Genomic DNA, 12353 nt, shown 5'->3' on the forward strand with positions numbered 1-12353 from the left:
TTTTGGTGGGTTTTTTTATAAAGTCTCTTCAAATCATATATACATATCAATCCAGCAGTGAAGCCCCAGCTGCTGATGGCTGTTTCTGCCTGAGCCTGGCTCCAAAGCTAAGGTGGCTGTGACATGCCAGCCACAGTGTGTTGTGGGCTGGTGTGTTAAACACCTGTCACTTCCCTAAGACTAATGCTGTGTGTCACTAAATATTCCAGCCATCTCCCACACTTCCAGCAGCAATTTCCACTCTATTCAGTACTACTGTTAATGGTGTCCAGAGAGCTAGAAACAGGCTTCATTTTACCTACAGTTTAGCAATCTTCACCAATCTACCATTGGCTGTGTTATTAAATAAAGGCTATTGAATCAGATTCTGCTAGCAGCTATTTGATGTCAAACCTGGATTAATCCTGAATTTACAGCTGTGACTGAAACACTACTGACTATTCAGGAAATAAAAGTTTTTCACTTCAAGTTTTAACTCTATATTACAGGCTGTTTTAAAGATTCAAAGTTTTCTAGAAGCAGCCAGGGCTGGCTGCTAGGGCAGATGTCCCACAGGATAACTTCTCCAGAGGACAGTTTGATCTGCTCACTGTGCTCTGAAATTGCTTGAATGGTGAACTGAGGAACTTCTGTATGAGAAGGGATATCACCTAAAATTACAGTAGTTCTGTTTTGTTCTCCATAATTCTGGTCAGTGGGCTTTCCATAGAAGAGTGGCTTTCCATAGAAGACTACTACATTTTTTTCCCAGACTCCCAATTTCTTATAGAAACAGTGACCCCTTTCCTTTGTACACCTGTGAGTCCAAAGCAGAGTCCTTGTGCAGCAAGAGTAAGGAGAAACCCAGGTGGTTTATTTGGATTTTTCTGCACTCGGATGCATTCTGGCTATCCCAGTCCTGGTTCCCAGGTGAAGGGTATTAAACATAGGGACAGGGCTCCCCTGAGAGCAGTTGTGCTACAGTTTCCTATTTATGTCTGGAGAAGGTCTCACTTGGAATGCCTTGCATTCCTTAATTTAACTGAGTAGACTCAGCCCAAGTGCCCACAAAGTGCTTGGGAAGAGCTGGGTGTGGGGAAGGCACTACTGGGTTGAGTGGTGCAGCCTGTGCTCACTTCACCCAGAGCACAGAAATGAAACCTGCAACAAGCATGGGGCAGTTTCCCCTTTGGAAAGACTTCAGAGCTTGTCCTAAATCTGGACTTTCTCAAGTCCTGTGTCAAAGAGTGGGGACACTAGACCCTTTGGACTGTGTTGCTTACTCTCTGAGAAAGGGCTTCTCTAATCCTGCCCTTCAACCCTGGAGACTTCCAGATTTTTAAATCCATTTCTTTTTTAGACTGCCTTGTAATAAAGGAAAATCAGCTCTGCTGTGTTGTGTAGGATATTAAAACAATAGGAAACAAACAACACCTAGATCACTCCATTCTTTAAGGAGCAGAGTCTTCTGTCCAGCCCTGATTTCAAAGCCAGTGGTTTGTGGTAGTTTCCTGATTTGCAAGAGATGTCTCCCCAGGGACCCAGGAAGCCTTTTCTTTTGCACCATCAGGATTGTGTGTTCAAGACTCCCTGCTCCTCTCCAGTCTCACCATGGGCTGCCAGCCTGCCCTGTCCTTCCACCACTGCCCACATCTCCCCCTGCTCCTGCAGGGTTTCCACACCATGAGCAAGGCAAATAGGCAGGAATCCATCCTGCCCACACACAGCCTTTTAAGAAAACATAACTTATAGCAACAAATCCAACAAATGAGGTCCCTGTGCAGCAAGACATACTGAGACCTGTCTGGGCTACAGCAGCACCAAGGTTGTCTCTAAACTCTTTCCACACTGACAGAGCATAAGCAGAGACCAGTGCTCAAAGGCATGACTCATTGGAGAAATTAGCCCATAAAATTATTTCTGATAAAAGAAGGAGTTTTTAAAAATTTAATGTCAGGTTAAATAAATCACAAAGCATGGCAGTGAGGATTTAGGACTTGCAGAGCCAATCCATATTGCTTAGTTTTAACACAGTGCTTTCCTCATTCAAGAAAATGCTTTTGCTAACTTAATTCACTCTCAGCTACCCCTTGCATGTCACAAGCAAAGTCAGGAGTGTATAATATTCCTGCTGATAGATAAAGCTGGACTCACACAGCTGTGTTAGATTCCCTCTTCTTCCACTCTCAGCACCCCAGCTGAGTCAATTTTTGCTGGTTTGCAGCCCATACTTGTAACCTGGAAGTCTTAAGCTGTGCAGGGACAGGATCCTGTCCCTTAGATGGGAGCCAGCTGTGGTCCTGGCCAGGCAGCCAGGGAGAGGAGCTGAGGCTATTGGCAAGCAAGGAGCAGGTCTCAGCAGGTGAGGCAGAGTGAGAGAGCAGTTCTAGAGGCTAAGAGCAGGGATGTGAAGGAGTGCTTGGGCTGAGGAGGTACTTATAGGGGCTGTTTGTCTTAGGCAGGAGAGAATTTGGCACAAATGCTGGTGGAATGATTTGGGTACCGAAATGTTTAGACATTATTTAAATTATCTTACTTGATGGAGGTATGTAAGGAAGGATGTGGTAACAGACTGAGAGAAAGGACATTAGGTCAGGCACAGGGCTGGGGCATGGGGATACCAAGTAGGTGTCCCTGGAGATCAGCAATTTGAGGTGTAATGTTAGAAAAGGCCCTCAACCTAGGGAAGCAGGGGCTGATTTCCATGCTAGGAGAGATACAGGGTGGCTGGTGTTCCTGAGGAGTGCTGCCCTTCACTGCACACCTGCCCAGCCCCTACATGCCACCACTGCTCTCTGCTCCCAGCAGGACAGGGAGCTCCCCACCAGCAGACACATACCACTCTACCAGGGAACAGGGACAAACAAGGAGCTAGAAAAGAGCACAGAGCCCATCCCTCAGCTCTGTGCCCCTCCAGCCACTGCTCCTGTGGGGTGGATGCCACAGGCCCACTGCTTGTCCACGTCCCAGGAAAAATGTCCCAAAGACCTGTAGGGGGATCTTGGGCATGAGGTGCCCAGGGATAGGTCATGGCTCGTGTTGCTGCATTTCACCTGGGCAAGGGGCTGCTCAGCACAACAGGGAGCAAATAAAGATAGCTACTCTAGTCCTTTAAACATTTGGGATCCTGCTTCCAATTTATGTAAATATATCTGTGTGCCAGTGCTCCCCTTCCCTCCAAGCTGGCATAACTCCTAGTTTCAATGGATTTCTCTGGCACCAGACCTATTACACATACAGTTTTTACACCAACCAAATTTAGACTTATGTAGATGGCACTTGTTTTTGGAAAGGATAGTACTTATACATTGGTGTTGATTAATTAGTATATTAATTAATAAATAAGATACTGATCAGTACCTAGTGCTTCTGTAAACTAATGTTTACAGAGTTTGCAGTTATTGTATTTTTAAAACAATACAATTTGCAGTATTGTATTGTTTTAAAAAATAACCTAATAACATGTTTACTCAGCTAGATATCTTTACTAAAAATCAATTGGAGACTATACTATTTTTACTGAAACTTTCTGTGCACTTACTTTCAAAGAGTTAGTTTCTTATTTAGAATTACTCAATTTAACTTCCTTATAAACTTCCCTTGGTTTAGTAGAGAATTAAAGATACCATGATTTAACTTACAGTTTTGAAAAGCTACTTAATTATAAATCCTTCCTGAAAGATCCCTGCATATATAAACCATCCAACAATTAATAGCTAGAACAAATATTTTTAAATTTGCTCCTTAAAATACACTGATTCTGTTCTGTATCTCTGCTCAAAATATAGTTCAAAGTAAACTTTTTCTGGAAAGCAGAACAGCAACCTATCCAAAAAGTTGACCCCAAAGTACATTTTACAAAACAAAGCCATTTATTCACTCTGATATTCTGCACACAATATGCTGATACCTTCGGTATCTCTAGGCTCAAACTGCTTGCAACATTTTGCTGTAAGCCTGAATCTAATACAAATGAGAGGCTGCTTTAATTTTTTTAAGGAGCAGTTCCCTTAGCTGCAAAGGCATTGAAGAGAGCCTGGAAGACACAATCTGTGTGATGCTGCTCTTTATTGTCACAGGTACAAAGTTCTGATGTGGCAATGTTGCACATTCGGGTCATTGAACATTTACGGATCAGGAAGGATTTTTCAGTCTCTGAAATGGTTACAAATGGTTTTTGCCAGATCACACTCAATATAAGCAGTCTGATCTCAGACTGCTGGAGTCCTACTGTTTTATTTTGGGTTAATAATGGTAAAGTCTTACCAACTGTTGATGGAGAAGCCATGGGGTTAATTTATATTCATGTCAGAAAAGCAAAGCAGTGCTCCCTCCCAACTCTGACAGATCTGTGAGTCCCTTCCATAGCTGATTGTCAGGTTGTCCCGATCTGCAGCTTAGCGCTGACAACAGCTCACAGTTTATTTGCAGCTTTGAAGCCTGGTCCTATGGTGTTTCTCTTCTGACAGGAGATGAATAAAGGTGTCACTGTGGGAGACTTTTATCCGGCTGCTATAAAAAGGAGCCTCTTTGCTTTCCCTTGAAAGATCCTCCAGTTCACTTCTGGAGCCTGCGGCTTTCCCCTCAGCAGAGTTTAGTTCCATCAGCTCCAATTCATGTTTGGCAGCTGTTTCTAAAACTCTCTGTTTGTTGTAATACCTGACAAAGTTGTTAATGATGGGATGGATGGGGAGGGCGATCGCTATCACTCCACAAAGAAAACTGATGGCAGCATTCAGTTTTCCTAGTGTTGTTTTAGGGTAAATGTCTCCATATCCAACTGTGGTCATGGTAATGATTGCCCACCAAAATGATTGAGGGATGCTTTTGAATAGAGTTTCAGGGTGACTTTGTTCCATGGTATAACCTAGGGCAGAAAAGACAAAGATTCCAACAGCTAAGTACATGAGGAGCAGCCCGAGCTCCTTAAAGCTGCGTTTCAGGGCATAGGTTAGGGTCTGGAGCCCTGAGGAATGCCGTGCGAGCTTGAAAATCCTCGCGATCCTCATGATGCGCAGTGCCTGGACAGCCTGCTGGACATTGCTCAGCTCCATCAGCTTGGCTCCCAGGTGGGTCAAGGTCAGGCTGACGTAGAAAGGAAGTATTGCTAGCACATCAACAATGTTCATGAAAGACAGGGCAAAGTGGAGTTTGTTGGGAGAGGAGATCAGCCTCAGCACGTACTCCATGGTGAACCAGCCTATGCAGGCAGTCTCGATGCTGTCCAGGGTCGGGTGCTCCATACGGTTCCCCTCTGCATCTACCACCTGCAAGTCTGGGATGGTCCCCACACACATCACAACAGAGGAGATCAAAATGAACAGAAATGACAGTACGGCAATCACTCTAGCTGGATAGGATGATTCTGGTTTCTCCAGAAATTTCCAGATGCATTTTTGGCACTTTTTCCAGCGACTTTCTGAAGCATCTACTCCCAAGTCATCCAGAATGAGTTGCACCCTTCGGGCTATTTCTTCCAGTTCCTCCTTTTTTTCACTTAGGTGAGCTTTGCAGCAGTCATCCAAAAATTGCAGATCCACTTTCCAAAATTCCATTTCGTTCTTGAAACATATGGGGCATATTCCTTTCTTCATGTGAATTTCCCCAAAGTAGTACACGTCAATAATGCATTTGAAAGCATCTGGATCTCTGTCAAAGTAAAACTCTCTCTTTCCAGGATCATAGTCATCACAGAGGGAAAATATGCTATCGTATCCCCCCGATAAACAATTGACCAGCTCTGCCAGCCGTGTTTCTGGGTACTGATTCAGGTTATCTCCGTAGAACACCTGCCTTACCCCGCCGACATTGACTACAATCTCCATTTCTTCACTTTTTTCTGATCCATCGCTGTCCACATCTGGAAACCTAGAGTCACCTGCCATTTTATGATTATATTGGATTTTGGTTGATTTTTAGCCCGTTGTTTGGTTTCACAGCTTTGTGGTTTTAATCTCTCATGAAAGCAAATCAGCACTGAGGCAGCTCTGTTACAAATGTCACCAAACTGCCCTGGAGTCCTGGTGGGAAAGGTTACTGATAGAAACCTGCGGTCGGGAAAGCCTGGTGAGGAATGCAACAAGCTGCAGGGAAAAGACAAGTCATCGGGCTGCTGTGCCTGCAAGCAGGGTGTTAGAAAGCTCCAGCAGACTGGAAAGAGAAGAAACCATTTAATAAAACTCACCACTCTGTTCAGTGCTCGAGAGTCTTTTCAGGTCCCATTCTGTCTCTAAAAGGGATATCTATTCACAGCTTGGAAGTCACGGCAGAGAAATAAATCCCGAGCTCTGATTAAGGCACGGTGCGGTGAGTGACAGCTCTGAGACAGCCGGCGGGGCGAGCCCACGGGAGCTGCCGCGGCTTCTCCCTTCGATTCCACTGACTTCCCTAGAAAGCTGCTTTTGAATTTGTTTCTCTTTCCGCTTTCTGTTTACTTTAAGGTCTTCCAGAGTTCATCTGCTGACTCTCGCACATAGTCAGTCGGTGCAAACAGGCAGAGGAGAAACTTGTGCTTGTTTTCCCTTCGCTGTTTCCCAGCACAATAGGGAGCCTGGGCTGCCAGGAGTCCTTTCCAAACTCTACCCTCTCCTGGTGAAACGCAGCAAAGCACCAGCTGCACAGAAAGCACTTCTCAGCTATTTATACGCCTGCCCAGTGGTACAATGATGCGTTTCTATTCTGACAGGAACTTGAAGGAGTTTTTATAACATTTTGTTTTATCACATGCAAAGCCTAATCGTGTATAAAGTCATCCAGAGCTCAGAGACGCACAAATATTTTCTCCAGGCAGAAACCAGAAGAAGCAATAGTGTCTTTTGGGAATAAACATTTGGCATAAATCCTACTCTCAGTGAGACAGGAGCAACTCTAGAGCATCTCTGTCCTGTGTCAGGACATTGAGTTAATTTGGATTTGTATTGGTGTCTTTGAGAAAGAAGCAGAGACCATAAAGTTTCTGTTGCAGATGTGGAGCAAAACCTCCCCTACACTCTGTGCATGTTTCCCAAAGCTCTGGGTTCTCACTTTTAGCTACATTTCTGTGACCTGTAGTCAGTTGAGCCTGAGGAGGGTTTGAGTAATTTACATATATTATGATATCTCAGTGACTGCTACTTACCAGAAGCAATGCTTTGTACCACATCTAGCTCTTTAAAAGTAAAAGTAGAATAACAAGCATTTCCTTTTAACTTTGTTTTCTCTGAATTCCAGGATTTGAAGAACATTTTCCCCCCAGACCTCTACAGGCAGGAAACCTACCACCCTTAAATTCTTAAATCTGACTCTACAGTTCATTTTAGTGGATCCAGGAAAACCTGCAGTTCATAAGTTAACTGTTTCTGGCCACAGCAGAATTATCTGCACCAGCAAGTTATGATCGTTTCCAATTTACTGGCTTCTGAAAAGCTTCTCAGTAGAGGGGAATAGAGAGGAGCAAATCCAGCTGACTGTTTGCTTCTCCAGGCTTGTGTCTATCCTGGGAGAAAGGTGAGATCTGTGGTGTGCCTGCTGTCCTCCTGCTGGTGTCACACAGCCAGGGGGACCCCGCTGAGTAGGCAGTGTTCCTGCTCCACTGTCTCAGAAGCTTATGGGTGATTAATGAGAGATTGGGCACCAGACCTCATCTTGACATGGCATGTGCTCATAGTGTCACATACCCAGGAAAAGGGAATGTCAGGTCCCAGGAAGAGAGTAATATCTATTAATCTACACAGTGTCATGCTGTGAACCTCTGGAGGCCAGAGTCACCTTCATGTGCTCCTGAGTGTGCTGCATAGTTTGGGTATAATACAAGAAGTCCCTTGAATTTTTTTCCAGGCACCTATAAATTTGCTGATACTTGCAAGCTTCTTGAGACAAAAGAAATGCTTTGGAGACCTGGAAAAATCCTCAGTTTTTTGGGTTCATCAATAAATAATTACCCACCTGTGGCTTTCCTGCTTACTAACTAACTTGGCATTAGCAAAATAAATTTTAAGATGCCAATAGCAGTGACATGCTTGCACAGGGGAAAATGCAGATGGGATTACTTATCCAATCTTACAAAACAAAATCAAGATCTGGAAAAGTTAGGCTTCAAATTTTGTCACACTGCATAAGCATAGGGAAAAGTTCTGTAGATTTAAATCCTCAGATTTAACCATCTCAGATCTTACTCTCTTTGATCAACAATTCATTCCAGTGACCTTTTCGTTTTTCTCTAGGTAATGATGAGAAATCAATGCAGGGTCCAGCACGATCAACACCAAGACCTTTGTTTCCAAAAAGGCTTTTCCCCTCCCTTAACCTTCCCTGTCCATTTTACAGAACAAATACCTACAAAAAGGCACACAGGACATTGTTCTGTTTGAAAGGTGAAATCAGCTCCTTTCAGATGATAAATCTCAGCACATTCTCAAAAGGTTGAGAAGAAACTATTTTTGAAATGCCAGATCTGTCCTTATAAAGACTTTACTTAGTGTGGCTGCTAAAATCCTTGTGCTTTATTCTCCCTCGTCTTGCACCTTTTCAGAGTTCTTTACACCTTTCAGTGTGCCTGTGAAATGTTAGAGGAGATCTGGTAGCATTTTAAATCCACTTGGGCAAATGTAAATGATCCAAAGAACGGTCAGGGAAATCATAATGAATTAAACCCTTGTTTTTGTAGCTGAAAAGAGTGACACAGGCTTGTTTGATGAATGTTTGTATCAGATGTATCACAGATCAGCAAACAGGAGCAGAAATAATAATTTGCAGCAAATAATTTATTCCATTAATTCATTTTTTCATCCACAAAAAGAAAGCTTCTCTAATCTAAAAATTTCAGTAGATAATTGTTGCCCTATAATTCATTTATGACCAGATTGCTGCAATTATTAGGGCTCCTAAATTCAACTTCTGTTGCCTGCAAGAACAGGTCAAGCTGTGCTGTGTCTGCTGGAAGCAATATGTGCTGGCAATTGAATTCCTACAGACCCAACAAGAAACACAGAGGGGTTTTTTTCCTGTGTCGGTGCTTTGGCTCAGAGAACAACACATGGATTTGAGCTGACAGTTGTGTTAAGTTTTGGCTGTGGTTCAGACAGGCTCCTTCAGGGAGGTGGAGGAGGAGGAGGAGGAGGAGGAGGAGGAGGAGAAGGAGGAGGAGGAGGAGAAGGAGGAGAAGGAGGTGGACAAGGAGGAGGAGGCCCAGCCAGACACCAAGCCCTGCAGCCTGAGCAAAGGGCTCCTGGGTTGCTGGGCATCCCTGCTGGGGCGGGGGCTGCATTTGGTGGGATTGCCAATGTCCCAGGGTGGGGCTTGAACCGCATCAGGTCGTGGTCCACAAAGTGTGAGTGGAGCTCAGATGGGTCCCCAGTGACACTGGCTCCTTTTGAGGGAAGTGGGTGGCACAGAGCACCCACAAGGCAGCACAGGGACCTGCAGTAACCACAGTCCCCAGGGAATGCCCACGTTCAAGGTTTACCTCCTTTGTTGACCACTTTTTGGGAAAGGACATTTACCCCTGAGTGCCTTTGTGCCAGTCTGGGACAAGATTGCTCCTCTTGAGTGCTAGTCTGGCTCATACTACATTCCTGAATCCCAGCCAGCACCTCTGTCCTCCTGTCAGATGCACTGAGCTGCTCCCCACGGAGCTGTGGGCAGTAGTGGTGCCTGAAGGACTGTGAATGGGTTAGGAGGCAACCCTAGGGAGATAAGTTTGGATTCCACTGAGAGAAGGGTGCTTAGTACACAGGCAGGACTTGGACAGCCTCTCTGCAAGCAGGCTGTGGTGCAGTCAGCCCCTGCCTGCACTGAGCACAGCCCTGCATCTGCCCTCTCCCTTCTCCCAAAATCACAGGCAAGCTCAAGAAAGTTTAGGGACCTGACTCTGACTGTCCAAGTAAGAAACAGCTAAAGCATGTCTGGCACAGATCCAGCCCACAATGACCAGCTAACATGGACATTTCCAAGCCATCATGTGACCATCAGAGACAATTCCCAACAGAGAATTTACAGGCAGCACCAGTACTGCAGATTAAAAGGACTTTCTAAAACAGATGGAGACCAGTTGTCAGTTTGCCTCAATGCTCAGGGGCATCCTTGGGCACATGTAAATCTGCTTATACTCAGTATAAGCACACATTCTCTGTTGTGTCATATTTGGGTTTTAAATGACACATGAAGTACTGGACCTGTGATAGATCCAGCAGGAGATCTCAGCATCTAACACACCACTTCACCACTTATTTTAGACTAGATGCAGACTATGGAGAGCCACTAGAGACAGGAACATGTCATCAAAATTTCCTATAGAAAAGTCTATCAGGGATCTAAAGGAGGATGAAGAATGGAAATATCTTATTCTTTCTCCCTTCCTTGGGGTATTGTGGGGTCAAAGTTTTCAGCCAGTTGCATGGATATTGCTTCTTCACTGACAGTACAAGGTTCTGTATGGAAAAAGCACCATGTAATTACTTCATGCCAATCACAAGAAATGGGAAGCAGATAACCTGGAAGGACGGGAAGGAATTAATGATGTCATTCTGGACTTCAGAAAGAGCAAGTCATCCAGTGTAAGACTGATGTCTGAGCAGCTATTCTGACTGCTTTACCACAGCCAGCTTTAGTAAGAAGTTCAAGAAAGATTTTGCTGAAAGAATCCTTTAGGCTTTCCAAATCTAAGGAGTTTTCTACTGGTTAGTGCAGCAATATCACAATCACACTGGAAGATCCAGCACACCCTCTTTGGCAAATTAATCCAGCTACTGCAACATGTTGGTTTATCCTTCATAGCTCAATATTTCAAGTCTGTTTTCAAATCACACCTTCTTTTATCCTTGTAACATGCTCTACAATAAAGTCAGATGTTTTGACACAGCAAGAACACATGGATTGCCTTCCCTTGGGCACTGTGGTTCCCAGCATGGTTGTGGTGGTGCTGCCATAGCACCGGCACCAGCCTCATGCACCTCCCCAGCACACCTGAAGGGCAGCAGGACATGAGTTGATGTCATGGGCTGCTAGCACCAGGGCCTGTGGGAGAGGACCTGTGGGCACTGACTGCCTGCAGGAAACCTCTGTGATGCAGTGGCAGCAGCTCCTGGTCCCAGCACTGATGTGTGTCTTGTGTGTGTAGCCATGAGCTGCTGGAATGAATCTGAGCTTCAGCATGAAAGATGTTCATTGCTCACTACTGCTATTTCTAGCAACAGATGAGTCTTTTAAATCTCTTGATATGGTAAAAGAAAGGTCCCTGTAAAGCTAGAGAAACAAATTGTCTACTTCTTTTAATACATCTCTGTGTTTTGTGTGATGTTTCTCAATAGATAAAACTTCCTTCTGATTGATATATTAAGAACAAGAGATTTTGAAATGTCTGAACTGAGATGGGTATCTGGACTGTATATGTTCACCTTGCAAATCTGGTTTTATGTGTCTCTGTTTCCAGCATATTTACATATTTCTCCAAGACTATTATTTCAAAGTAGTTTTTTCCCAGTTTATTTCTCCTCTCTTAGCTACTTTGTTCTTTTTTTTTGAAGTTCAAAATTTATACATAGTCAGTTTATTGTATCAGAGCTTTTAATTAATACCCTATTAAAGGGTTGCTTGCTGCAAATTTCAATTGGCCTTGCTTTCCATTTGACATTAATATGTCTGTTTTCCTGTACAATTAGACCTGCCTTAAGTGACCACTCAGGAGTACAGCCAAATCTCTGATTTAATGTAAATGACTTCAAATAAATAAAATGCAACCTTCCCTTTAAGCAGCAAACAGATGGGTTCAAATTAAGCATATCAGTGAGCCATGAATAGGATGGGAGTTAGAGATGCTGTAAAAGATTTAAGAACCTTGGCTTGTTTACAGCATCACTGTCTCTTGAGGAAGGACTGGAATTCTGTTTCTCGCTCTTAAACACTGCCATCAAAAGCTTTGAATGTGGTTGCATGTACAAAGAAAAGCAAAAAACGAGGTGAAAAGACTTACTACAGTTGCAGAGAGACAATGACTTAAAAATTAGGAATTGCATATACATTGAATATGGTCCAAAAATGGCCCAAAATTTGCACATGCACATGTAATTAGGAGCTGTATCATAGTAGGTAGGCACAAGGTGATTCAATGCAGTTTGCATGGGTGATCTCAGCTCTGGCATTTCTCAGCTCTGACTGTCTGCCTTTGCACTCCCACTGTTGGCTTTTATCACAACTGGCTGTAAGTGATTTCCTGCAGGAGCCATGACATCCTGGTGCTGCTGCCCAGCAGCTTCCCTGGAGCCAGCTCGAATGTGGGAGGCCCAGCAGAGAAATGTAAATGGTACTGGGGTAAGTAAGCAGATAAAGGTAATGGTACTATCAGAGGGTCTTGCTGGTGGCTCTGGTGAAGTGATGGGCCTGGCCTTCCCAAAGGTGAA

The 12353-nt window shown here is 44.1% G+C and overlaps 1 protein-coding gene across 1 annotated transcript; it reads right to left on the bottom strand.

Annotated features, from left to right (window-relative positions):
- Positions 1–4030: 4030 nt before the first annotated feature.
- Positions 4031–6588, bottom strand: KCNF1 (potassium voltage-gated channel modifier subfamily F member 1). The gene is made up of 2 exons (XM_071440810.1): positions 6164–6588; positions 4031–6062 (listed from the first exon to the last, which is right to left on the bottom strand). The coding sequence occupies exon 2, from the start codon at positions 5862–5864 to the stop codon at positions 4401–4403; it is 1464 nt and encodes a 487-aa protein (XP_071296911.1). The 5' UTR covers positions 5865–6062; positions 6164–6588; the 3' UTR covers positions 4031–4400.
- Between the last annotated feature and the right edge of the window lie 5765 nt (positions 6589–12353).

The sequence above is a fragment of the Agelaius tricolor genome, unplaced genomic scaffold (genome assembly GCF_023055355.1).
Source record: "Agelaius tricolor isolate 1412-34295 unplaced genomic scaffold, bAgeTri1.0.p SCAF_1, whole genome shotgun sequence".
In the NCBI taxonomy this organism is placed as follows: domain Eukaryota; kingdom Metazoa; phylum Chordata; class Aves; order Passeriformes; family Icteridae; genus Agelaius; species Agelaius tricolor.

What these genes read in the sequence shown, in the direction of transcription:
- KCNF1 (XM_071440810.1), bottom strand. Translation starts at nt 5,864, where the DNA reads ATGGCAGGTGACTCTAGGTTTCCAGATGTGGACAGCGATGGATCAGAA.